This window comes from Podarcis vaucheri (genome assembly GCF_965113315.1).
Source record: "Podarcis vaucheri genome assembly, chromosome: 16".
Taxonomy (NCBI): domain Eukaryota; kingdom Metazoa; phylum Chordata; class Lepidosauria; order Squamata; family Lacertidae; genus Podarcis; species Podarcis vaucheri.
The window spans coordinates 3,552,921-3,580,836 of record NC_138754.1 but is presented as its reverse complement, the minus strand read 5'-3'; the positions used below and the strand labels follow the sequence as shown (position 1 = coordinate 3,580,836).

Below are 27,916 nucleotides of genomic sequence, written 5' to 3'. Positions count from 1 at the left end.
TGTGAAGTGGGGAACAAAGCTAAACTTTCCTTGTTTCATAATCTCCTAGCAAGCCTGAAGATGTAACAAATCAATTCACAATCATCTTGCACGCTCAGATTGCTCACCATTGTAATGAAAGCAAGGCATTTCCTTTATTGGGGTGGGGAGGCTCATGTGACATTGAGCATAAGAAATCGAAAGTAGCCTTTTTATCAACAGCATGCGGGTGAAGCAGGAGCAGTGTTGTTGAAAGGTTCAGCTAGAGAAACAACATAAGAAAGGGGCTCCTGGAACAGGAAGGCTTCTTACACCCTAAAGAAGAGGTCAAGAGAGAACACCCAGCCTCAGCCTGCTGAAAGACATCCAGGTAGGTATTTATAAGGAGAGACTAGGAGAAAGAGATTTTTTTCTCTCCTTTACTGATCTCTTTCGGAGCAATTGAGGAAGTAACTTTATTTTTTCTTTTAGAAAAGGGTGTAGGTCCATAAGAGGGGAGGGCACCCTCCAAAAGGCTGAGATACACACACACAAAATACACACACACACTGGTTTAGAAATGCTTTTAAATAAGTAAAATAGGGGTAACTTTTATTAGGATCAACCAAAAAAAAAAAAAAAATTACCCATAAACTGTGGCCAGCCTTTAGGCACTGCAGAACTCTTTATTGGGCAAAATGTTATGGAAAGGGGAAGAAGGTGAGGTAGGTAACAAAAGGAAAGTTGGAAAAGGAGGCTAGAGGTTGTTGTTAATTTTATTTAGTACCTGCCCTTTGCCCTAAGGTCCTAGGGTTGCTCACAGTAATTTAAAAAACAACAATTTATAGCATATTAATATTTGAGGAATTGGGTGGGTCCTGAAATATACACATAGCCACAAGGGCTGGATATAGACTGAGCTTACAATGAAGACTGCAGGCTATGTTTCTCCCAGGTGCTGAAATACCAGATTAAGAACATAAGAATGGCATCCCAATTTCCAAGTGGTGAGAGATTCCAGGTGCTTACCCAGGGTTCACCTCACCCTGGAAGCCACCTGTCTTATCGCCATGACACCAGCAACCCCGTACTTACCAGCTTTCTGTGTCTGCCTCAGCAGGATGGAACTGTGGGCCTGTGTTTTCCTGGCATTTGCTGCTGCTGCTTCATCATCTGCATACTGGGAGAAGGACCCCACACTCAACAGGCACTGGGAGCTTTGGAAGAAAAAGTATGGCAAAACATACAAAAATGAGGTATGGGCACAAGCTGTCGGCATTGGAGCTTGGGTGTAGAAATTCCAGTACATACTGTCGTACCTTGGAAGTCAAACGCCTTGCCAGCCGAACGTTTGGGCTCCTGAATGCTGCAAACTCGGAAGTGATTGTTCCCGTTTGTGAACATTCTTTGGAACCCGAACGTCCGTCGCGGCTTCCGAATGGCTGCAGGAAGCCCACACAGAAGGCTTTGAAAGCCTTGAGACAGAGTAAAATGTGGAAATGGTTGCAAAAAGTGCCGGGTGAGCAGAAGAGTGATGAAAGGGCAAATGCAGAGGTTCAAGGGGAAAAGAACACCCTGTGATTCCAGGGGTATCAGGCCAGGTCTGCAGCAAGGCCAAGGAGTGAGACCAAGATAGTGCTAATGCAAAGGCACCCGGTCTGATAATGGAGTAGGGGAGGCAGACTTGGGGCCCTTGAGATGTTGCTAGACCCCAGTTCTCACCAGCCTCAGCTGCTAAGATCGGGGGGGGGGGAGGCACTTGAGTTCCCCATTCCTGTCCTAGAGAATACGAGCAGGCATTAAGTAGATATAACAGTTGTTTGATCAGTTAGAAAACTGAAGCAGAGGCCAATAAACGGCACATATCACAGTAATAAGTATAAGCTTCTGCAACATCCTCCACTATGGGCTGGCTGTGGGCAGAAACCAACAGGCCCAAAGGACCGATTCTGTTTGTACAGATACTAATCAACAACTCTGATGTAGTGGGATACTTAGGACTCATCCATACTTACCTTTTGCCCTGTGCTTTTTAGGCACAGGTCCACACTTTCCTATTGCCTCGTCTGTGTCTGAGCATTTCCCTCACCTGCCACTGTTTTCCCCAGGAAAACTCCATCTTTAATCCTGAATCAGAGCAAATGGTAATTTGGGCTTTCTGTGGACTGACGTTTGCTGATTCAGCACTAAGTGTAGATGTGACCTTAGTTGCAGGCATTGGGATGAGTTTGGGTTCTGTTTGTATAGATATGGCAGTATTGACCCAAACCTTACATTGTAGGGTGAAAAAAGTCTTATGTTAGTTTAAAGAATACAGTGGTGCCTCGCAAGACGAAAATAATTCGTTCCGCAAGTCTTTTCGTCTTGCGATGTTTTTCGTCTTGCGAAGCACGGTCTGTCGCAACTGCGCCTCTTCAAGCGGCTTTAAGAAAAAAGCGCAAGACGTTTTCGTCTTGCAAAGCAAGCCCATAGGGAAATTCGTCTAGCGAAGCAACGCAAAACCGAAAAACCCTTTCGTCTAGCGAGTTTTTCGTCTTGCGGGGCACCACTGTAAATACATTTTGGTATGTTTTAATTATTGATAGTTTGCCTTTTGACAACCTTAAAATGTTATCATCTTCACATAATCAAACTGAGTGATTTGTGAGAGTGCCATGTTATGCTTTGAAATGATGTAGTATTTGGTTGTTATTGGAATGATGTATCAATCAGCATTTTTGTTTTTCAGTCATGTGAGCCACTTCCAGCACATCTATATGAAAAAGTTGCATATAAATTTATAAAATAGCAATGGTAATAATAATAGATAAATTTCCCTTCATAAACAATGTGAGCTTCTGCATTTTTTTTTTTTTAAGAAAGAGGAAGGTGGTCGACGTATGACTTGGGAAAGGAATCTGCAGTTTATCATGTTGCATAACCTCGAACATTCGCTGGGGTTACATTCCTATGAACTTGGCATGAATCATCTGGGGGATATGGTTAGTAAACGAATGTTTAACATGATTGAGGGTATGTTGGTAATTCTGTCATATTAGAACAAATATGCCACTGATTGAAACCAAATAACTGGAACTGGTTGAATCAACTTCCTGCTGGGATTGAGGAAAACTACAGCAATAAAATTTTGAGAGAGGTGGAAAATTTTCATTTCATTTCTAGGGTTCCTCCTAAACATTACTTTTTAAATGTGAAAAAGGGGAGGGGAGTCCATTTCATAAGTAGATTTCAGTATTAACATTTTCATCTTACTGAAGGAGGGTGCTTTAGCTGTGTTACAGAGCTAGCACCGAGTAGTGATGGGTTGGATTTAATGAACTGCAAAATCCCTTCCAACTGTGAAATATAGTATGACAGCAAAATTCTGCATATTACTAGGGATGGAGGAGAGATGCAATTCAGTATGCATTTAAAGGTGAATCTATGAAATTCACACCTTCCGAAATAATATGCTAACTAAAACAGGTATCCTCCGAAATCTGCACTTATGCGAATGTTGTCATATAGTTCTCCAACGAAACAATGTTTACAAAATTGCATATATCAGGGGTAAAATGTACTGAGAAAGGAAGAGGTGAATGAAAATAACTCCAGAGAAATTGTTTGCAAAAATATGTACTGTAGTAAACAAAGCATATAAAAATGTGTTTATTAGGAGGAATTCGATCTAAAATGCTATTGAATTTTTATGAGGATTTTAAAAATAAATAAATCACAAATTGCTTGCAAAATGTGGAGAACTGAATTTAATATTGGAAAAATAAGAAACTAAGAGAACCAAAATTGGCATGTCCTTCCATCCCTAGCCCTTACCCACCTGAGGGAATGAACCCTTTACAGAAGAAATGTGACTGATTCTTGCTTTTTATTAAGTACATCTATGTTCCTTTAAGGGATGCAATGGCGCTGTGGGTAAAACCTCAGTGCCTAGGACTTGCCGATCGTATGGTCGGCGGTTCGAATCCCCACGGCGGGGTGAGCTCCCGTCTTTCGGTCCCAGCTCCTGCCCACCTAGCAGTTCGAAAGCACCCCTAAGTGCAAGTAGATAAATAGGTATCGCTTTATAGCGGGAAGGTAAACGGCGTTTCCGTGTGCTGCGCTGGTGCTGGCTCGCCAGAGCAGCTTCATCACGCTGGCCACATGACCCGGAAGTGTCCTCGGACAGCGCTGGCCCTCGGCCTCTTAAGTGAGATGGGCGCACAACCCTAGAGTCAGACACAACTGGCCCGTACGGGCAGGGGTACCTTTATGTTCCTTTATGCATCTTATTGAAATTCATGAAAGTTTCTATGCCATAATAAAATTGGTAGTCTTTAAGTTTCCACAAGACTTTGGTTGCTTTTGCTTCATGAAGCTATCACCTAACACAGCAACATCTCTGGAATATGTTCCTTCATGTAGACCAGTGAGGAGGTGACTGCTATGTTGACTGGGTTGAAAGTTCCTGACTCACGCATGCACAATTCAACATATTATGTGCGAAGTCTGGGAGTCCTCCCCAACACTGTAGACTGGAGGCAGAAAGGGTGTGTCACAGATGTTAAGAACCAGGTAAGAGAGCGTCTTTCGGCATTTCCAGACCATCACTGTCTTTGGGTGGGATTCAATCACAGCTCAGCAAAATCAAATTCTGCAATTAAAGCTGATTGAAAGGACTTGCACAACAACCAGCTCCCAAAAAAATCAGACTTTTTGCGATAAGGAAAGTGATTGGCAAGTGCACTGGAAAGTGTGGGGGAATGCCTGCTACAATGTTGTCTAATCTCTCCACAAACAAATGAGAACGAAGGCTCAATGAACGGCTCATCTGGAACTTAGCAATTTCTTCCTTTGAAACTGATTCTGACAGCTTCCTCTCCGTTTTAGGGTGCATGTGGTGCATGCTGGGCCTTTAGTGCTGTTGGGGCCCTGGAAGGCCAGCTAAAACTCAAGACAGGGAAACTGGTGTCTCTCAGTGCACAAAACCTTGTTGACTGCTCCAGTAAGTATGGAAACCATGGGTGCAATGGAGGCTACATGGAGGCTGCCTTCCAGTATATCATAGACAACAAAGGCATTGATTCGGAAGCTTCCTACCCATATGAAGCCAAGGTTTGTATCATTTAATTTAGATTGACTGTAAACATAAAACACTACAGAGTGCATCTGTAGATTTATTTCAGAATATATCCTGTCATGTTTGCTAGCAATGCATTAGAGACACTTGCAAATAAATTATATTTATTGTACTTACTTACAAAGACATCCCTCTTCTAAGATGATCTTTGCTTATTGTATGCGTGCATCATCTGAAACAAAGTTGTTCTTTCTTCTTCTTCAGAAACATGATTGCATTCACCTGAATATTTTTGTAAAATAAAACCAGTGCCTTAGCTGCGAAATCAGCTAAAATTATTTGACTTATTTAACTAAGATGTAGATTAGATATATCTAATATCGTTATAACAACATTAAACAGGTCAGCGTAGATCCAGCCCTGATGTCAGCAGTAGTCACTACTGCACACCTTTTAAAAACCTGCTACCCACAAGGCGGGCCCCTTTGATCTGATCCAGCTTCAGAGTTCTTCTTAAGATCTTATACTGTTAGAGAAACCCATGGAGGCCAAAGAAGCAACTTTATCTTCTTTTTCTTTCAGAATGGAACGTGCCACTACGACCCCTCTTCACGAGCTGCTACCTGCTCTAAATATGTTACTCTCCCATATGGAGATGAAGCTGCCCTGATGGATGCCGTAGCCAATGTTGGCCCTGTATCGGTTGGTATAGATGCAAGTCTAATGTCATTCTTCCTGTTTAAGCGAGGTGAGTTCTACCGTGCATCCCTGCAAATATACTCTGGACAGACTCATTGGAAATCAAGGGACACAGAGAATTCTGACGGAATAGGAGCAGAAATAGCCAGCTGTTCACTTACTTATTCGTTTCATGTCTGGAGTGGAAATCCAGCCAGTAAATACAAACAGTATTAGCTGTTGTTTTCAGTCTGTGAACAATATATACAGTAATCGATGACTCTCTCTTCTCCACCCCCCCACCCCATTTTTATTATTTTTTGTTTGCATGGAAATGAATGGCCTTCACATTTACAAGTAAAGTCACTTTTTTTGGAAGCCGAACTGCAGTGGAATCAAAACAGCACTGCATAAGATGAACATGGGTGGGCACCAAAACCAGTGCTTTCTTTTGTGCCCATCAAAACTAGCTTAAGTCCACTAATTTCAGTGGGTTTACTCTGAGTATGACTTAGTTGGATTCAACCCTCTTTGGCATGCAAAGAAGCAGACTCTTTTGCTATCCCATTGAGGTCAACCATTTTGTGCAGGCAAGTTGTTCAGACAGGGCTGGTTGTGTGTGTCTGCATGCGTGCACACACACAGATTAACGGTCTTCTGAAAGCCGCAATTTTACCTTTACTTCAAGAAATTATTCAATTGGGTGTGATCCTTGGCAATTCCTTGCTGTTCTCTCCATAGATACTTTTCAAGCTTTCCACAACCTTGACCCATTTTTAACCCCAAACAGCAATGCAGGACCCACTAAGAACAAATAAATTATGCCTTGTATTATTCTCACGTTTATTGTTGGCCTGTCTAGAACTATTCTTCCCTCTCTCTTGCTTTTGTGTACCAATCTCCTTTTCTCTCCAGTGCTGATGTGACCTACATTTAGTTGGTCCTGAACCCACCAACAATTAGGCTACATAACTTCCCAGGACATTACTCAAAACTCTCCCTTACCAAAACACCAATGCCAAACTTGGTAAGGAGTTAGGTTACTACTCTAGTATTATTACTACCTCCCCTCCTCCAATTAATATCACATTATGATTTTATCTTTGCATCTTTGATACCTGCTTCCCCCAATGTTGTTTGCAGAAGGGCTGTAGCGCAACAGTACAGCACCTGTTTTGTATGCAAAAGGTTCCAGGTGCAATCTCTGGTGTCTGCAGGTAGGACTGGGATAGACCTCTGCCTGAAGCCCTGGAGAGCTGCTGCGAGTCAGTCTAGATAATACTAAGTGGGATGGACAATGGTCTGAATTGTTATGAGGCAGCAAAGTCTGGCCATGCTATTTGGCAGAGTGATGAGGGGCCAAGGGCAACAGCAACTCCCACTATTTCCCCTAGGTTTTCTAACTTAGCCTGCTCTGTGCCCACAAGGCTAGCCTGACACTATAGTGGTAGATGTTAACAGATAACCACTGCTGAAGTAAGATTCAACTACCAACCTGATCAGATTCTGCACATGGGATTAATGGGTGCCATCTCTTCCTTCTCATTTGGCAGCCCTGAAGGCAGCTTCCTGTATCCTCTTGGTGGAATATAGCACATTTTGTTGACCCTAAACTAGGAGGACTATTTTTCAAGAGCAACTTTCATTTGCTTCAGTTTCAAAAATGTACCATACGCTCATACACACCTGAAAGTGATTCTTTATCCTTTTTATGTAGGTGTATATGATGATCCAAAGTGTTCTCAGCATATAAATCATGGAGTCGTCGTAATTGGATATGGAACAGAAGAAGGCAAAGAATATTGGCTTGTGAAGAATAGGTAAGGATACCCTTTAGGGAACCAGCTGCTAAGCCAGCATTGTATATCAGTGAGTCCACTGCCCATCCATTCTGAGACACTTTAGTCTAAAGCAGGCTTCCTCAAACTCGGCCCTGCAGATGTTTTGAGACTACAGTTCCCATCATCCCTGACCACTGGTCCTGCTAGCTAGGGATCATGGGAGGGCCGAGTTTGAGGAAGCCTGGTCTAAAGCATTATTCTTCGACCTTGGGTGCTCAGTTGTTGTCAGGACTCTGTGTTTAGCTAATGGGAGTTTTAGTCCAGCAACATTTTGGGGCCCAAGTTTGAAAAACACTGTTCTAAAGCATCTACTGTGATTGGGAAATGAAAGGGGGTTGTGTTCTGAGAATATGTTATTGTTTTATTCTATTTTGTAAACCGCTCTGTGAGTTTGGAGGCTTTTTTTAACAATTAGGAGATACAGACATTTTTATGAAAGTTTATAAAAGAGGATTAGATAAATTCATGGAGTATAAGGCTATCGGTGGCTCATCACCACAATGGCTATGCCCTGCCTCCACAGTTGGAGGCAGTATGCTTCTGAATGCCAGTTAGTTGCCTCCTGGAAACCACAGGAGGGGAAAGGGCTCATACTCAGGGTTTCCCAGAAGCACCTGGGCGGCCACTGCGAGAATAGGATGCTGGACTAGATGGGTCACTGGTCTGATCCAGGAGACTCTGGTGTTTTTATGTGGAATCGCCCAGTAGCGTAACGAGGGTGGTGTGTCTGGTGTCCCGACACAGCACTGGAAGCACCCGTAACATGAAATATTAAGGCTACATGATAATTATTGTTAGTTCCTTATTGAGCATCGTAAGACCCTTGAAAAGCCCCTTGTTCACAATGAAAGTGTTAATTATTCTCCTAATATCTCATTCTCTGTTATTTCAACAGCTGGGGTCCAAGTTTTGGCGATGAAGGATTCATTAAAATTGCAAGGAATCATGGGAATCGCTGTGGCATTGCCAGCCAGTGCTCCTATCCACTAATCTAGAGAGGATTTCCAGCCCACAGTGGATTGTTCGTCACTGAAAGAACAGCCCATTAGGCAACTAATCTTTAGAGTTTTTAAAAAATCAAACTGCTCTGTTTTAAGAAGAGTGATTGGTCTCCAAAGGCGAGGTCTTCCTGTCAGCTCCACCTGGTAGATCTGAGACAAGCAGCCAAAATGATGATTTATCCTGGTTTATCTTGGTATTTGCTAAGCATCCCTTGGGCGCTGTGGGGCTTAATCAGTTAATAATGTAATGTCTGTAGTCCTGCTCTGAACAGCCCAAGCTTTATGTAATTGCCAGATAGTATCACTGTTACAACCTCAAGGTATGCTGGAATAAAAGCTGTGTCAGGTAAACACAGAAACAAACAGAAACCTTCTGTGGCTCCAGAAATGGCAAGCAAGCCACTTTACAATGATGGATGGGGAATCCTTTTGTCAGCCCGAGGGTCACATTTCCTTCTGCATAACCATTAAAGGCCGTACTGTATGAGCACTGGCAAGAGACAAAAGTGGACAGGGCAACACATGCAAATGTTACCTTTGCACAGTAGGCTACAGTTTCTACACTTACATTTTACCATCCTCCATCCAGATAATCAAGAGGCATTTTTTCTGTTCAAAGACACATTTGCAGCCAGGCAAAAACACCCGAGGTGCCAAAAACAGGGCCAGCGCATGAGTGTGGCCTGAGGAAAGTTCTGAGGCCCAGAGAAAGGGTTATGGACTACTTCTGGAGACAATACAATAATACTAATAATTGATGATTAATTGTTTTTGATGTGGGTTAAGGCCGCTTTAGTTGGAACCATCTTGGTGGAAAAGGCAGAAATGTGGATTTATTACATAATTCTGGAGTGGGTGAATAAAATGCCAGCTCAGCAGGAAAGAGTGTGGTGGTGGTGATGATGATGATGATTTTAGTTGCCCCCGAAATGGACTTTGGACATGCCTGGATTAGGCAGAGGAAGGGAATCCCAGCGTCTTGAACTCCAAGTAGTGAACATGACCAGAGGCAAAAGTGGGTGGGACAGCACATGTAAATATTACTTTTGCACAATAGACTTAATAGTGTCTACACTTAACACCTCTCTATCCTCCATCCAGGTAAGGAAGAGGCATTATTGCTGTTCAAAGACACATTTCCAGAAGCAAAAAACACCCAAGGTGCAAAAACAGGGCCAGTGAGTGTATGTGGCCTGGGGAAAGTTTTGAGGGCCAGATAGAGAGACTTGAAGGGCCACACCCCTAGTAAAAGTTCATGAAAGAAAATTTTTGCAACCTGGAATCGGGGACGGCTCTACCATTGGGTAAAGAAACTAAAAGTGTTATGAAAGGACAACAAATTGTTGTTTATTATCCTGCATTGCAGGGGGTTGGACTAGATGGCCCTTGTGGGTCCCTTCCAACCCTACAATTCTATTATTCTTGTGGGATTTTCTGCCCCAGGTGCCAGAATATCTTGGTTGGCCTTTGGGATCATGCACCTTGACTTGGTATGGAAGGTGCCATTGGCCATTCCACATCAGGCTGCAAAATATCATGGGCTGTTACTGCCTGGAATTTTTAAGAAATGTGTGTGCATTGCAAAGGTCAAGCTATGTTTTCCAAGGACGTATATAGCTATTGCCAGCTAATGCCTTCACTTCATTCTGAACATACAACACATTTGCCAGGACATACGGTACTTTGAATTCCCAGATTTGGCCATTGCAGTGTTAAGGAATAATAAAGTACATTTGAACACCACCGAATAATCACAGCCACTCTAGACACATGGGATTCCAGGTTAAACTAACTTTTAAACAACTTTGAGCTCTAATGCCTCACAGTAAAGAAAACTGAGCACTCTCCTCTTCATTCAATATCTCTGAGGAACAGTTATTGGATAAATTTCCCTCCTCACATCTACCATATATCTCTCTACACACAAAAATACCCTTTATACTCCCCTGGTTTAGACATTAACCCTGTTCCTTCAAAAATATGTGTGAAAAGACTTTCTTTGTGGAAGGTGTGGCATGAAAGAGCCGTACTTGACTTTGCCCTGTTTTCAATGTCAGTTTAGCAGAGGAGGTAAGAAGGTAATTGAGGAAATGTTCTCTGAGGATGCGCAGAGTGCTTTTTCCATTCCCCAGTGGGAAACTGGCCAACTTGGACACACAGATACAAGGAAGGCCTTATAGGGTACTCAACCAGCACAGCCCATCTCCTATTCAACTACTCTTGGCTTTATAAAATAATGGCTGTCTATATCTATATCAGACCTAGGGTAGGGTTGTCTTGAGCAGCAATTTGATCTGTAGCTAGGGCTAAAATCATTTGAATTCCAGGCCATGAAAAATCTCACATTCTGATTTCTGTTAAAGGTGGAGAAGAAGCTGATATATATTTTTTTTCTGGTCAGTTTGCAAACTTATTAGCCATGAAGGAGGTTGAGGGCAGTCCCTCTGAGTATGTGGGCATAAAGTGTAGACATATATGTCCTTAAAAGTGTATTTTCCCTTGTCTAAGAGGGGGCTGCAGCGCCTTTCCACCGAAAAAAATATTCTGTGTGCTTTTAAAACCATGCCTGGCATGAAATTTAAAAAAGGCTCCGCTTTTCCTGTCATGAAGATGTTAACTGGTTGGGGAAAGCTTCACCCAGAGAATTTCTGCCTGCCAGACAATGATAGAAAGGCATAGAGCTGGGGGTGGGGAGGAAAAGGTGATATTTCTTTTTAAGTGAGACATGGTTTCAAAGAACAATGCCATTTTATACTTAACACCCCACTTCTGTTAAGGAACTATTTTAAAACAATAAGGGGTTGTAGCCAGCTTAAAGTTCTACTCAGAGTAGAGCCATTGAAATTGATGGAAGCAAGTTAGGTCTATTAACTTCAATGGGCCTGCTCTGAAAAGAACTAGCATTGAATGGAACCCAGTAACAATTATTTTTTTGATTTTATGAGATTTATGTCGCTTGATTGTAAAAACGAATGAACCTCAAACCATAAGACAAAGACAGAATAAAAAAATTCCTTCCAGTAGCACCTTAAAGACCAACTAAGTTAGTTCTTGGTATGAGCTTTCGTGTGCATGCACACTTCTTCAGATACATTCATAAGACAAAGAATAAGACAATGAAAGTTTCAGGGTGTTTTTTTTTAAAAAAACAACCTATTTAAAAACTTCCAAAAATAGTTAAGATCTATGATAAGGTAAAAACCACCAGATTACTATAGTGATTGGTGGCGATTTGCTTCTGATAGCGTTAAAAGTTACCATAAGATGGGGACCATTTTGGTGGAAAAAAACAGAAGTGTGGCTTTATGAAGTAACTCTGGAGAGGGTAAATAAAATGTCAGCTAAGGAAGGAAAGAATTATTGTTGTTTACAGTGTACGCCCTTCAGTCTGAATAGCGACTGAGCTGGGTCGCCTGAGGTGTAAAAAAGGCGGGAAAGTTCAGGCGGCGGAGCGGGAAGGGCGGCCGTCCGTTAAACCGTCGACGTCGGAGGAGCGAAAAAAGGCGGGAAGGCGGGAGGCGCGCGCGCGAGGAGCCTAAAAACCCCCCGCTTTTTGCTGAGAGGAAAAAAGGATTTTGAAAAGCGCGCGGGGATCGCCGTGAAATAGTTAAAAATAAAACAAAATACTGCAGTCTGTATACATATGATGTAAGGGCGTCTGTTTTAAATAAATTAATATCCCTGAATGATTTTCATTTAATGTAATGAGAGGTCGTCTGCTTATAACTTGTTTTTATTATTAATAATAATAATAATAATAATAAATTTTAATATAAATAAAGTAATATATTTATATTACTGCTTGCTAGCCGCCCTGAGCCCGGCCTTGCTGGGGAGGGCGGGGTATAAATAAAAATTACTACTATTATTATTATTATAAGCACGGCCATCCTAAATCGCCCCCACCCCCCACGGCAAAAAAGCCCCATCGTGCGCTACGTGGCTTGGCTGTTTTTAATCGCCTCAAGTCAGACGCGGTCTCTCGGGAGCGCTTCTCCACCTGAACTTTCCCCCGTTTTATATATTACACTCCATCTCTATCGTAAACCTCAGGGCTGCTGCTGCCAACTTCCCAGTTGACTTTTAATGCCCAGAGATTGGTAGATAATACGCGGCGGGAGACGAGCCTTCCCTCATCCTACACTTTTCTTCCAGATCTAATTTGCTCCCCTCGTCCCTACCGAGCTCCAGTGTTGTTTTTCCTCCCTCAGCGGAGCTGGAGGGGATGAGGGAACAATTTCAATCGGGAAAACTGTGGCTCGCTTGATATTTTGTTGGACTACAACTCCCATCACCCCTCGCCTTTGGCCAGGCTTGCTAGGGATGATGGGAGTTGTAGTTCATCAACATCTGGGGCCGGGCGCAGCTGCTCCCCACACTAAATCAAGTAAATAAATTTCAAAACCCTAAACTAACTGAACAATTGCAGCACAGGGAGCTTTGTTCTCTCCCCACCCAACATAAATCCTGGCTAGGCCCATGGCAGGGAGCAAAGGTTCCACATTCCTGGTGTAAGAGATAATAAGAATGCCCAGATGGAAAAGAGGAGCCATGTTCCTTTTTCCAGGTAGCTAGGGGGGGGGGGGTGGAGTTTCTAGCCATAGCTGTCAACCTTCCATTTTTATTTTTTATTTTTTTGCGGGAAATTCCCTTATTCCAGCGCTGCTATCCTGGATTGTTAGATATCCCTTAGACCAGTGTTTTTCAACCACTGTTCCGCGGCACACTAGTGTGCCGCGAGATGTTGCCTGGTGTGCCGTGGGAAAAATTAAAAAATTCGAAAGATTTTTTTTTTTTAAGTCAAATTTTCGTTTGGGGCGCCGTCCCCGGAGGGAGGCGGGCGGTGAGAGGCGGGGCGGCGGCGGCGATTCTTGGCTTTTTGGCGGTTGGCACAGAAGGAAGGCAAGGGGGAGGGGAAAAATTGAAACTTACACTTTCGTGCGTCCCTCCCGGCGTGACGCTGCGCGCTGACGTCACGGGGCTGTAACGTGTCCCACGTAGGCGGTGGTGTGCCTCGAGATTTTTTTCATGAAACAAGTGTGCCTTTGCCCAAAAAAGGTTGGGAAACACTGCCTTAGACTGTCCCCAGGACAGATGAGGCTGCTGATCCCTTATTTTCAAATCTGAAAGTTGACAGCTATGGTTCTAGCTGGGGTTTTTTGTCCTAGGTGCAGCTTCCAGAAGGGCACCAATGAGGCCCCCAGCCTGTGTGCATGTGCAGTGGCGTAGCGTGGGTTGTCAGCACCCGGGGCAAGGCAAGTAATTTGCGCCCCCAACCCGTGGATTTGCGCCCCCTAACCCGTGGATTTGTGCCCCCTAACCCGTGGATTTGCGCCCCTAACCCTAACCCCCAGATGTTGCGCCAGGTGCGGCCGGCCCCCCCTGCACCCCCCACGCTACGCCACTGTGCATGTGTACGTAAATCATAGCTGTCAACGTTTCCGTTTTTTAAAGGGAAATTCCCTTCTTCCAAATAGGATTCCTCGCAAGAAAAGGGGATAGTTGACAGCTATGATGTAAATGTGTGGGTTGTGTGTGCCAAACTTTGACCCGGGTGAAATAAAGCCTAGCTTTGCCCCTGCCGATGGCAGGTGGTGGGGCCAGAGGCCAACTTGCAGCGGATCTGACTCTTACCTTTGAGCAGTAGAGCAGTTTCTGCACACACACAAAAGACAAGAGTGTTCCTGCGCAGACCCACACATTTCTCCTTCCTTGGACGTTTTTAAGCAGAGGTTGGGTGGCCGTCTGTCATGGAGACTTTAGCTGAGATTCCTGCATTGCAGCGGGACTGGATGACCCTCGGGGTCCCTTCCTACTCTACAATTCTATGATTCTCTATTTATTTATTTCATAAAATTTATATACTGTACTGCTGAATTGTTCAATGAAAAGCCTCGGTGATTTTATCGTTCACCCAGGCAAGCAAGAGACATGCACGGTCGTTGCAGGTCAAAAACACATTTCAGCCAGGCCAAGAGCACTCTGGGTTGTATCCAACTCAGTTCTACTCAGAGTAGACGGAAATGAATACATTGAAGCTAGCCATGGTCATTAATTTCAACGGACTCTACTCTGAGTCGAGAGCTGGTTACTACCCTCAAGGAGCGGGCAGGGCAGGACAGAAGAGGTATGGTCCCGGCTGGGGGAAAAATGCAACCAATAAAATATAGTCTAAAACTATTAAAACTCTCCATCTGTGATATTAGAGGCAACATAAAGTATTTTAATAACAAATACGTATTAAATAATGTATTCATTTTAAACCAAGTGGGGCATTTGATAAAAAGAGAGTCTACTCCCAGGAGGAACAAATCTTTTTACATGATCAATCATAAGCTAAATTTAGAAACTGGAATTTCTCACCAAAACACTGTATATACTAACACAACATTTTTTATCAACAGGTGACTGAGAAAGAACAGGAAATATGGCAACTGCTCAGAAGCAAAGAACCTCTCTGGTATAGTTCCATTTCAAAAATTTAATTTCTCTTACCCTTTAATAAGTTTTCCCCCCCAGTAATTATATGTTTATGGTAACCATTGTGTTTAGATCAACTCAGTATGATGCACAGAAGGTTGCAGTGAGTTAGGCACTTGTATACGGTATTTATTTACCAAAGAATGTGTAGAGCTATTCTGAATCCATGCTCTTCTTAATTCTTTCTTCTTTACCTTTTAGAGTGCAATAATATTTCCCAACAAAATATCAACTGAGCAGCAATCTCTAGTATTAGTGAAAAGACTGCTGGCAATAGCTGTATCCTGCATTACCTACCTAAGAGGAATATTTCCAGAAAGTGCATATGGAACAAGATATATTGATGGTAATGGCTTTTCCAAAAAGAACAAACTTTCTCTGTAGTTCCAGTTACAGATAGGTAGCCGTGTTGGTCTGCCATAGTCAAAATAAAAAAAAATCCTTCCAGTAGCACCTTAAAGACCAACTAAGTTAGTTCTTGGTATGAGCTTTCGTGTGCATGCACACTTCTTCAGATACTGGTATCTGAAGGTATCTGAAGGTATCTGAAGAAGTGTGCATGCACACGAAAGCTCATACCAAGAACTAACTTAGTTGGTCTTTAAGGTGCTACTGGAAGGAATTTTTTTATTTTTTCTCTGTAGTGTAGCTGATAAACACACCAGACTGTGATCTTCAGAAGTTACTACATAGTGATACCCCAGAAAAAGTACCTGAGCTTTAAGCTATTATTATGTATTTACTTATAAACATTTGTGACCTGCTTTCCAGCAGAACATCCCAAAACAGGGTGCAATCCCCAAAAACAAGAAAACTATGCAATCAGTATAGGACCATCCTTAAAATATGCAAAAACATGTAATCAAATAATGATTTGAAAGTGCAGGCTTATTGTTGCAAACTGCTGTTGAGTGATTCTCCCTTTCCATTCTGTGCTTGTGTAAAGAACAGAAAAAGTTGTCAATAATAGCGTCATCAATGTTGCAATTAAGATTTATCAAATGTATTTTGATTGTATTTTAAGACCTCTGTGTGAAAATACTGCGGGAGGATAAAACCTGCCCTGGCTCCAGTCAGCTGGTGAAATGGTAGGTTTTTTTGTGGTTTCCACTTTGCAAATAATTAGAGAATAGGTCCTTACCGCAGGGAGCTTACAGTCTGTAATTCAACATGAGAAAACATATGAAGGGAAATGGAGGAAGGTTTGAACAAGGGTGCAATAGGTGACATATATGTACTTAGATTTGGTACTATGTGCTGCCCCCATCCACACTATACCAGTATTCAAAACTCCTGTTGTTCTAGGTGCATTGTGCGACAGGGAATTTAATTAGTGTGAGCAGTTTCTGAGCTCTGGGCGCAGTACTGTGCCTAAGATTTCATATTAAAACGGCAGAGTGGAAGGAAAGGAGGACCTTTTCCTCCCCACTTCCAGCCACTCTCTGAAGACTGGAGATGAGACCCTCTTAAGAATATTAGGGGTGTGGGCAGGAGAAGGACTAGACCATATGAAAAATGAACATAATATTTTAGCTGCAGTTCATTTCCAGCGCTGTATTCTCATTATTAAAAAAAAAACCCATGCCTAGACTTTCCCTTGTTGCACCCATAACCTAGATTTAAGGTGCCATATAGCTCCTAGCTTTCTTATCTCAGTTTCTAACGCTGCACTATATATTTAAAGCAGTATCATACCACTTTAGACAGTCATAGCTTCACCCAAAATATCCTTAGAACAGTAGTTAATTAAGGGTGCTGAGAATTGTTAGGAGACTCCCCATCCCGCCATAACCCTCACAGAGATTCTTAGAGTTCCCTGGCCTGGAAAGAGGGATTGATATTTAAACCACTCTGGAAATTGTAGCTCTGTGAGGCGAACATTTCACTGGACTCTTTGAAAGAATCAATGACTGTTTAAAATGGTATGATACTGCTTTAAATGTATAGTACAGATGAGGGAATGGAAAGGCTAGAATTTAAATGAAGTAAGAGAGGTGGCATGATGGTGGCATTCCGGGAAACAGTTCCAGGCTTCAGAAGGACTAAGAGAAGAACAAAAATGTCATTTGAGAGAGCAGAAGAACTTCAGACATTTCAGAGTGATAGAGCTGGAGATTAAAAGGTTATACTGTAGGTGGGGATTTTTCTGGGGAGAAGAGTGGAATGATAAAGGGACTTGTGCAGGATTCAGGAGTGGAGAGGAAGGCATTTCAGAGATTTAAGGGACAGTGGTGGCCAAAGCAGATTTTGGCTTCAGGGTGCTGGCTAGAGATGAAAGGTGTGTGTGTGTGTGGTTGAGGATTTCACTCAGTGTAAATAGGAATCCAATTTCTGTCTTTGTCAGGCCCATAAAATAATGGTAAGCATTTAATGAATAAAAGCAGGATTGAAAAATTGCACAATAGATACAGATGAATGGGATTAAGAAACCCAAAATGCATGTATTTGTGTGAAACAGTAGCATTTTATGATTTTTACAGGATGCTGGGATGCTATGATGCACTGCAGAAAAAATATGTAAGTTAAATATGTTTTTATCTTTAATGAGTAACTGTGCATTCACAGATTCATCTTAGCAATTTTCATTATAGTAAACACACTATAATGCTTTTAATTTCTGATTTATTTTCTTTATTGTTTTGGGTAAATAGCTCAGATTAATCGTCTTAGCGGTAAGTTTAATATATATTTATACACGTCCACATTTGAAAATTAATTAATAGTTCATATGCTGTATTGTATTTGCTATTGTCCTGATTATGTTGTTTATCTTTTAAATACAGGTCTACACCAACCAGGAAGATCCTCAGGTAAGTTTATGATATTGCATTCATAAGTGCACATTTTATATTGCAGATATTTTGTCCTGGATCAATACATACTTTTTGTGAAGAGACATCCTGAAAGAGACACATGTCGACAAACGTGGATTGTAAGATCATTCAGTGCATCTGACAGTGACCACTATGAAAGATCAAAGGACACCTCTAATAGAAATCATTAAACAGCCATTTGAAGGCAATGGTTTCTGAAGTTTACTGTATTTGGACGATTTTCTCACCATCTCTACATTCCAACACCACCTCCTTTTTCAAACACTAATCTGCAACCAGCTTTATAAAAGTGGTGGATTCAGATTGGGAATACATTGTTTGGGGGGAAACCAGCGGCTGCAGTCCTCGTCTTATTCATCCCCTTGGCTAAAGGGGTAGGGTGGGGAAGAAACTTCAGGAGAGCCAATCACTTCTTGTCGAGTTTGACTCTTCCTTTCTTTGGGAACAAGAGAGAAGTGTATCAAGTGTATATTGCTGAGGTGGGGAACCTGTGGCAGTCCAGGTGTTGCTGGACTGCAACTCACATCATCACAGATGATTTTCCAGGCTGGCTGAGGCTGATGGGAGCTGGGAGTCCAACAGCATCTGGAGAACCGCAAGTTCTCTTCCCCAGGCATATCCCTTGCCACAGATAAGGATAAAAAAATCCAGCCACTAGGTGTCACTCTTCCTCTATTTGATGTGATAATTAGAATAATATTAAAGAAGATGAATTCTACATATTAAATGTTGCAGCCCAGACTTTATGACAATCTTTTCTCTTATTATTTGCTTCTGCTGACCCTAATTCCATTAGAAAAGTGTGCATTGTTTTTTTAAAAAGAATATCCAAATGACCACAAAGGAAAGCTGGTAATGAAAAAGGGATTAAAACTGGATTGCAGTACTTAGGCCAGCATCAAATCAAACTCCATGATGAAGGACATTCCATTTTTTAATACTGATGTTGTTTAAAGAAAGTGGATCTTTCTTCCATGAAAGTGAATGGTGCAGAGAAGCCTTGAAACAAATTGCTGGTTTGGCTTGTGAATTGACAGTTTGGGTGGCCTGGAAGCTATCATTAACATCCACTCTGGATGAAGTCTATTTAAAAGAGTCAAACCCAGCCTTTCTGTCATCAAAGGCTCTAAAAGAGATTTCAGTCCAATGAGTGGTATCCAGCTAGGCTGAAACTGACATACATAAGTTAGTCATGTTGATTAATTTCAGTGGGTCTAGGACCAACACCAGATGCAACCCATTGCGTTCAGTACTGCAGTTAAGTATCCATATTGCTTGTTCACTTTAGATACAATGAGTTTAAAAGTATTAACTATCAGTATACATTACTACTGAGAGCCAAAGTGCTTAGATTCAGATTGTGGAGACCTGGATTCAACTCCCCACTCAGCCATGAAACTCACTTCAGGACCTGTCACTCTTGGTTCTGCGTAACGTACCTCACTGGGTTGTTATGACAATAAAACAGGGGAAAGAGAGCCCATGTCCTCCACCCTCAGCTTACTGGAGGACATTCAAAGGCGGAGGATTTGTTAGACTTGGTGCTGCATTCTACTTGCTGTTTCCAATTTTAGGCACTTGATACGTAACTACTATGTTTTGTGTTTAGACTGTTACAGAGTGCTACCAATTTAAGTTCAAATACAGCGATCAAGGACCATCTATGGATTTCACAAGGTATTCTCTCCTCTCCTACCCCACTGTTTTCATCAGGCAGTTATACAAGACATTTCTCTGCCAGGCTGTTCTTGCAAGCTGAGAAAAGCCAACATGTATTCTTTGATTCTAGAAACTGGATGTTAGTATGTCCCTGTGTTCACCAAAGAGAAGGCATTTAATTGCTGCAGAACAAATGCTCAATAACAATCAGCCTTCAGTTGGTTTCTAGTCACATTTATTAGAAAGGCTCAGGAAATATTATCAAATAGCAAATATGCAGTTTTATCGGTTCCCAATTTCTCCTGTACCTAATGGATTTGACTTCCAGAATATAGATACAGTACTCTAAACAATTGTCTTCAGCATTTTCAGCCCATGACCTACCTTTAACCCAAACATGCATTTTAAAATTTCTTAAATACTTCACCATGTGTTTGTATGTGGGGAGTGTAATGCTACCACTGTTATCTAGTTTAGATCAGGCTCAGAGTCAATAGTGGGTCCTGACTGCTTTAAACCATGGTGGGCTGGGGCATGTTGCTTAGACAGATCAGGAGAGCGGAGGATGGGAAGAAGGAAAGTAAAGCCACTCTTTGTGGGTAAGCGCTAGGGATGTAAGAAGGCTCCTGTTTCCATTTCCGGTATTGCTAATATAGAGGCACCAGCTGCCCTTGCTTTCAAATAATGGATGGTTTTGTTTTTTTATAGTAAAAACAATGGAAGTAATTCCAACAACACGTGCACAAATACTAAGAAAGCTAGTATCCTGATGCTACGAAAGATTTATGTCCTGATGCAGAACCTGGGTCCTCTGCCTGGTGATGTCTGTCTGACGATGAAGCTGTTCTATTATGATGAAGGTACCATTTCAAATGTTAATTCTGTTCAACATCAATATGTCAGAATAATTGCTGACGAAACAAATGTTTCCCATTATGGAATATCACCAACTTTCCTTTTTAGTTACACCTCCTGATTACCACCCTCCGGGATTCAAAGAGGGTCATTGTGAAGCAGTGGCATTCGAGGGGGAGCCAATGTACCTAAGTGTTGGTGAGGTCCCAACCCCTTTTCATACGATGAAAGTTAAAGTGACGACGGAAAAAGATCGAATGGAGTGCATCGATGCAGACTTATTAAGGCAAGGGAAGGCATTGACTTCCACAAAGCTACAGCATCTTGATAAAATGGATGTAAGGGTTTGAAATTTATTTTTATAGTTTTGTAATGATGTATGGAATTATTATTATTTGAAATTTTGACAGCATTTGCATTGCCTATCCTTAACAAAATGCTTTTACAGGTACATTTCAGCTTTGTTCTTGTTTGTGTTCTTTACACAGGAAGATTTTGCAGAAAACACAATGAGGGAGCAGCAAAACACACACAGGGTTCCTCATACTAAAGGTACACAGAGCATATGTTATTTAGGAGTGTTTTGCTTTCATATTGGTACACGGTGATGTGTTCTCCATGGCAACACCTTTTCTGCACACCTCTTTAATTTTATGAAACTGTGCATGACACTCTGCTCAGAATTTGGGTTAGAAGATAGGAACACAGGAAGCTGCTAAATACCAAGTCAGACCATTGGTCCATCTAGCTCAGTATTGCCTACACCGACTGCCAATGACTTTTCAGGGTTTCAGGCAAGAGGTCATTCCCAGCTCTTCTTGGAGATGCCAGAGATTGAACCTGGACATAGATGCTCTACCACTGAGCTACAACCCTTGCTTTTAGAACATAGGAAGCTGCCTTAGACTAAGTCACATTCATTAGTTCATCTAGCTTAGTACTGTCTACACCAATGGGCAGTGGCTCCGCAGGATTTCAGGCAGAAGTTGTTCCCATGCTTACCTGGAGATGCCAAAGATTGGGACCTTCTGCATACAATATGTGTGCTCTACCACTAGCGATGTCCTTTCCCCCAAGAATGAACCTTCCCACATGTTTAGACTATTTTCACATCCTGAACTTGCAATGACAGCAGGGGAGGAAGGACCACATTCCTCACAGTTAATATCTTCAGCAGTTTTTGTCTCCTTAGCAACTGCCTGCACCTTCTGGAGGAGGCCTGCCTCTCACTCAGAGAAGACTAGAGCCTTGTCAATGTATCTCTCAATCCTCTTTTAAGAACATTCTACTTATGTACAGAAATATAAACTCTTTGTTTATTCAGTGTTCTGAGAATTTGTACAATTTTCTTCCGATACCATTCCCAGAACTTAATTTAGTGTGTGAAGAAGATGAAGACATGAGGATAGAAGATAGCCAAACTTTCTCCATCAATAGTTCTCAGGTATAAAGCTGCCTTTTTATTCTGTACCAATGTTTGGTTCTCATTTAGTTTTTTGGATTTACTTTTTTGTGGCTGGATAAATGTTTACTAGATTTAACAAGTGCAACACAATCTGACAATTAGCGGAAGAGTTCCTGCAAAATGTATGTAGATATTGTTTGTATGGGTGTATATTTGGCAAAATCACATACAAAACTGTGTAGATATGTTTGTCCTCAATCCAAGAGCCCAAACCAAAGCTGTTCTCTTTTAAAAAGCTGTTCTCTTTGTTTGTTTAACTGTTTTTAGGTGGAACATTTAATTAATAAGACATCAGAACTTGAAGTAGCTGAAGGAAAGACCCGAAGTGGAAGGAAGTTTAAAGGCAACACAGTTAGTGTCATTTTTAAAATAATTAACGAACTATTCTGTTGCATGATCTGAATGAGATAAAAAATTTAAGGGATGCATAACTTAGATTTTTTCAGTACAAATCCTGTTCTTTAAGGCTTAGCTCAGTTTTCAGGTTACCTCAATTTTGCTACTGTTGTGCAAGTTGCAGTCAGGCAGTGGCGTAGCGTGGGAGGTGCAGGGGGGGGCGGGCCGCACTGGGCGCAACATCTGGGGGTTAGGGTTAGGGGGCGCAAATCCACGGGTTAGGGGGTGCGAATCCATGGGTTAGGGGACGCAAATTACTTGCCTTGCCCCGGGTGCTGACAACCCACGCTACACCACTGCAGTCAGGATGATTATTAATTCTATTATTTTTGATAATGTATTCATTTATTTCCATAGCATTCCCTCCCCCAATAGTACTCCAAATGCATTGTCTTAGTTATCCTCCCAGCAAGCTTGTGATTTTCGTAAGGCCACGTGATAAGCTGCACAGCTGAACCTGGATGCGCAGCATCACAGCCCAATTTCTTCTCACAGTTTCATACTAAGCTCTTTGAAAATATTTGATTTAGGCTCCAGTGCCAATGCCATGCCATTGCCGTATTCACGTCCAGCATGTTTGGGCACTAACTAAGGGCTCCTTCAGATGCTCTATTTATTGAGCATTTATTCTGATTTGTTTGCAGGGAGATTATATACCTCTTCCCATCAAATGATCATTCATTCCACACTTTTTTCGTGCATTTCCTCATCACGTTCCTTACCACAAAGGGTCTGCTGTCTTTTTAAAATGGATTTGTTGCTCCAGAGTGCTTTAAATCAACTTAAATTCCTGCATAAAGCTAAATTCCTGATATGCCATTGAATTCATCCCACAAAATAATAACAGTCTGGAGGTAACCTAAACATTTATTATAAATAGTAGTAGCACCAGTAGGGCAGCATATTCATTAGTTTATTTTCAACAATAAAATACCAGAGCTTAGCCTTTGTGAAAGTTAGACAAAGCTATTGTTGTCCATAGCAAGATTTCGAGGGAGGTAATGTTAAAAATGTAAGAAGCTGAGTTTTGTACAAGCTGCAGGACTAGATTACTACATGTTTTTGATAGTTTGTGCTTCTAAGGAGGCCTCGGACTCTGAAACCTAGGAAGAAAGTTGCATGAAACCATACAACCCAGAAGGTCCTGCTTTTGAGCTGAAAAAGTTTTGTAAAAAGTTCAGCTCATCTCTTTTACAGACACTGTGAGGGACCATCCCCACTCTCTGTCCATCAAACTAAGGTTGTTTCTACCCTCACTCCTCTCCTAGTTTCGCTCTGTTCAGTACAGAAACATACCTTCGTAGGCATCTGCCAGTTGCTTTACTGACATTTTCACCTTATAGACATTGTGGGGGAAGATTCCACCAGAATCAGCATCTTAGGAAATGCCCTTCAGATGTACAGCGGTGAAAGTAAATCATAATGTTGTCATGACCAAGCTAAGACTTGCCCTTACTGTCGCCACTCTTAAAGAGTCCTTCATTAATTTTTTAACACACGTTGAGGAAGAGTAACAGCCTACGGATGCACAGCACGCTTCTTAATAGCCATCTGCAGACCTCTCTCCTGGAGCTAACGGTTCTTCTGTCTCTGTCAAGGGTGACAAGGGAGGCAGCAACAAAATTCAGTTAGCAGCAAAGTGTCCCAGAGAAACTCAGAAGAGAAGAAACGTAGAATCGGGCAAGCCAGTAAGTTCTTTCCATGCATTATGAGGAAAGTAACAAGAGTTCTTGCTGTGGGTGCCCCCATCTCCAGTCTTTATGAATCCAACATTTCTATGCAAAACCAGAAGCCTTGGTTTGTCACTGTTTTTTGTTTAGGGGCAATTACAATATTGGAAAATTAGGTGATTTTATAGGGCTGTCGTCCACTGTGTTTTCACTCATGTCAGTCCTGTTGATTTGAGTGAGACCTGCTGTGCAACCTTGCCCTAGGCATGTTTACTTGGTGAAGTCCCACTGTGCTTCATTGGGTTCAAACGGTGCCTAGGACTGTGGCCTTAAGTGGACGAAATGATGCCTTCAATTGCAGCCATTACAGTGAACAAATGAGGCTGCACAGAACAAAATGTGGTTTGTGGAGGTGGGATGTGTTTCTTCTGGATTCTCCCTCCCAGCTGGAGCCTCTGAAGGTGCAGATGGTGCTGGCTGTCACCCAGTCTGCATCTTCAGAGCTTCCATTTCACTGGCAGGGAGGCTGTTCCCAAAGTGAGAAAGAGGCAAATAACCCAGGGATGCCCAAACAATTGCTGAGAGACAGACAGTTTAAAATATATGTCTCTTCAATACAACTTGTGCAATGAGGACCCTCAACAACCACTTATGTTGTAAGACAGCTCCAGAAACCAGTATGGTGACATCCTTTTCCTACACACAAGTTTTTGCTTTTTCTGGACTTGCTGTTTTTGGCTCTGCTAGTTAAAGTTTGGTTGGAGCTAAGGTATTCTGGCAGGTGGTGAGTTCTATGGCCTACTTTTTCATAACCTGTTTACCCTGAGATCTAGACAATGGTGAGTATTACCTGCTGTTAGGGATGGGCAAGTCTGACAGTTTTGGTTCCCCTCAATTCCCCTCATTTTTTCCAGCCTTCAGTTGATTTCTCCACATTTCTACATCTCCAAAGACTGAATGGAGAGATGGTCGCCTGGAGCCTGCACTACCTGGTCTTTGCTCTGCCCCCCCAGCCGGCAGCCGATTGGATAGCCGGGGAGGGGGTGGAGCAACAGCCAGCAACTAAAGGGGGTGTCACCCTGGCACGGGAAGCCCATGCCAAGTCGCAAACCCCACCCACTGCTTGGAAGAGTGAGCGTTAATTGTGAAATTCTTTTTTAAAGTCCTCATAAAAATTTATCTGCATTTCAGTGCCAATTTCTTCTAATATACACATTTGGGTGGCGCCTAGGAATTGCCGATCGGAAGGTCGGTGGTTCGAATCCCCATGACGGGGTGAGCTCCCATTGCTTAGTCCCAGCTCCTGCCAACCTAGCAGTTCGAAAGCACATAAAAGTGCAAGTAGATAAATAGGTACCACTCCGGCAGGAAGGTAAACAGCGTTTCCATGTGCTGCTCTGGTTTCGCCAGAAGCAGCTTAGTCATGCTGGCCACATGACCCGAAAAAACTATCTGTGGACAAATGTCGGCTCCCTCGGCCAGTAAAGCAAGATGAGCACCGCAACCCCAGAGTCGTCCGCGACTGGACTTAACTGTCAGGGGTCCTTTACCTTTTTATACACATTTGCAGAATATACACATTTTTGCAAAGCAATTTTTCCTAACATAATGCTCTTTTGTATGTTCTTTTTGACTAATTTGTGCACTTTTATGCACTTTGTCCCAGTATTCCTATTTTTGTGTATACTGGGGCAAAGTGCACAAAAGTGCACACATTTTTGTGTATACTGGGGAATATCTGTGCATAATATGTGCACTTTGCCACAGCGTACACATTTTTTGTACACAATACTTGTCTGGAGAACAGCACTGCAAAATCCAGAAAAGGTGGGGAAAATGTCAGGCTGGATGGATGCAAGGCAGGGTTCAGCCTGTGCTCTGGGGAACATGGAGCTCTGAGCTTCCTCCAGCAAGGAGAACAAGCTGAAACTGAGACCTTATACAGTGGTACCTCTGGTTACGTACTTAATTCGTTTAACTGCTCAGTTAAAGTGGGTAGTTCCTATTTGATCAGATAGATTTGAAATTCCCATTTGATCAATGACATATCACAGATGCATGGTTTATAGGGCAATTGTAGCAAACCCTTCACTGAAAAACCAGCAGAGAGGACACAAAGTTATTTGTTCTCTGTAACTCAGCATTATTGGGCTCTACCTGACAATATTTAGGTGCATTAGAGTAAGACACTATGTTGATTTTAATGGTTCTGCTCTGAGTTTGACTAAATAATACTTCATTGTCTTTTTAAAAAAGGTTTATCATCTTGAGTTCTTTTCTGGTGAAGACTCAGTTCCCAAACGGAGAAAAATCAGTGAACCAAAAGAGCGGATTTAGATATTGGCTTTTAAATGTTTATTATTTCCCGTTTCCCCCCTCCCTAGAATGTTTTTCTCATTATACCCAGTATTTTGATGTTTTAGAGGGGGTATAGTTTAACCTGTTAAAGCCATCCAACATTTTTCAGTGCTTTTATTTGCAGTTAAGAGTACAGGCTTTTAATTCAGGTAAATGTAAAATCTAGTCTTGTAAAATTTCACTTGTCAATGTGGATAGAGAGCTGCTGCTTTATCTGAGGCCTGATTTAAATGTAATATTGGGCGTGCAAGAAAATATACCCATGTGGCATTTCATGTAGTCAGGCTCACATTAAATTTGGGGCTCTGAGCTGTTACCTGTACAGTGTGCCCAGGCAATGAATCTCAAGTGTGCTTAATGTTGCATGCACAGGCGAAATGAGACCCAACAGCAGTTTAAATTGGGCCAGAGGGAAATGTCCTTAAGAACAAACTATGATAAATTGATTCCAAATGGAAAACTTTCAGGCAGTATTATTACTGCCATGTGAATTAAAAGAAGGAAAAAGCTAAAAGTTTGTAACTATACCTCCTAGATTTTGGGACTGCAACTCCCATCAGTCCCAGGGCTGATAGGAGTTGTAGTCCAAAAAATGGGGGGGACGGTACACCAGCTTGGGGAAGGATGTTGTAACCAGTAGCCTCATCCACAGAAAAAGTTAATCACATCTAAGTACTGTGGAATGAGATCTCACAAAATTGACTTAAGCCCCATGGATTCCAACAGTTCTTAGGCACATCTTACTTTCTCTGGAGCTAGCAATTAACTTTTAAAACATTTGTTACTTTGTTTTCTGTTACTAGAAGTGTTATAAAAAATGTAGAGAAAATGTTTAAAAATTTTATGCTATATAATTCTTGAAACATAATGGAAGTATGACTCGAGAACATATTGATTTCTGATTAAATGTTTATAGAGGTCTGCAGTGCATGTGCTTTGTTTTAGACCTTCCAATTTTATAGCCACAATAAAATATTTACAACTTGAACAAGCTGCCTCTTTTCAGAATGTTTGTTTTAAATGTTGATTACTGCCTCATCACTGGGTGCTCCCAATCTTTCTGTGATTGCCATGTTCCTTTTGAGAATACTGTAAAGAAATAACGGATATTTTCGCAATAACTCTTTGGAACCTTACTCCACATGAAGCAAAATTACTGTATTTTTCGCTCTATAAGATGCACCAGACCACAAGACGCACCTAGTTTTTGGAGGAGGAAAACAAGAGAAAAAATATTCTGAATCTCAGTAGCCAAAACAGCAAGAGGGATTGTTGTGCAGTGAAAGCAGCAATCCCTCTTGCTGTTCTGGCTTCTGGGATAGCTGCGCGGCCTGCATTCGCTCCATAAGACGCACACACATTTCCCCTTACTTTTTAGGAGGCAAAAAGTGAGTCTTATAGAGCAAAAAATACGGTATATGGCATCCAAAGCAGTGGCATCTAGTGCCACAGTCATCTTTCAATAATTTATTCTCTGGATGCCACAAACCTCATACAAAATGATTCATTGGTTATTTGGGTGGGGGCACCATGGTTGACAGACAGCATCCTCAAAAATAACATCAGGAGTCCTGGTTGGTTGGTTTTTATTGGGTTTTGATATTGTTTCTTGGATTTTATATTGGTTAGCCAATGTGGATGGAAATGCAGGATATGCATTTGCTT

At 41.9% G+C, this 27,916-nt stretch overlaps 2 protein-coding genes and 1 long non-coding RNA gene across 6 annotated transcripts in view; 2 read left to right on the top strand and 1 right to left on the bottom strand.

The window, feature by feature from the left end:
- Window positions 1–7,975, bottom strand: part of LOC309520705 — a 28,865-nt gene extending 20,890 nt beyond the window's left edge. The window contains exons 1-4 of one of the 3 annotated variants that reach the window (XR_014214314.1): window positions 7,740–7,975; window positions 7,379–7,618; window positions 5,192–5,296; window positions 1,054–1,175 (exon numbers count right to left, since the gene is read on the bottom strand). This is a non-coding gene — a long non-coding RNA (uncharacterized lncRNA). Of the gene's footprint in view, window positions 1–107; window positions 295–1,053; window positions 1,176–5,191; window positions 5,297–7,378; window positions 7,619–7,739 lie in introns of those variants that run through there. The other 2 variants (XR_014214316.1, XR_014214315.1) reach the window with 2 other exon arrangements.
- On the top strand, window positions 207–8,903 carry CTSS (cathepsin S). 2 transcript variants are annotated; one of them, XM_082202467.1, is made up of 8 exons: window positions 207–349; window positions 1,076–1,214; window positions 2,817–2,939; window positions 4,360–4,509; window positions 4,825–5,049; window positions 5,597–5,762; window positions 7,410–7,512; window positions 8,429–8,903. In XM_082202467.1, exons 2-8 carry the CDS (start codon window positions 1,080–1,082, stop codon window positions 8,526–8,528), a joined length of 1,002 nt encoding a protein of 333 aa, XP_082058593.1. In that variant the 5' UTR covers window positions 207–349; window positions 1,076–1,079; the 3' UTR covers window positions 8,529–8,903. The 2 variants fall into 2 exon arrangements, with proteins under 2 accessions (XP_082058593.1, XP_082058594.1); XM_082202468.1 differs by having other exon boundaries at window positions 208–349; window positions 1,079–1,214.
- Window positions 8,904–14,932: 6,029 nt separating this feature from the next.
- Window positions 14,933–27,242, top strand: HORMAD1 (HORMA domain containing 1). The gene is made up of 14 exons (XM_082202691.1): window positions 14,933–14,994; window positions 15,216–15,360; window positions 16,039–16,102; window positions 17,495–17,531; window positions 17,666–17,686; window positions 17,798–17,824; window positions 19,458–19,525; window positions 20,216–20,367; window positions 20,471–20,706; window positions 20,851–20,914; window positions 21,730–21,806; window positions 22,095–22,178; window positions 23,822–23,911; window positions 26,150–27,242. Exons 1-14 carry the CDS (start codon window positions 14,962–14,964, stop codon window positions 26,228–26,230), a joined length of 1,179 nt encoding a protein of 392 aa, XP_082058817.1. The 5' UTR covers window positions 14,933–14,961; the 3' UTR covers window positions 26,231–27,242.
- The last annotated feature ends 674 nt before the right edge of the window (window positions 27,243–27,916 follow it).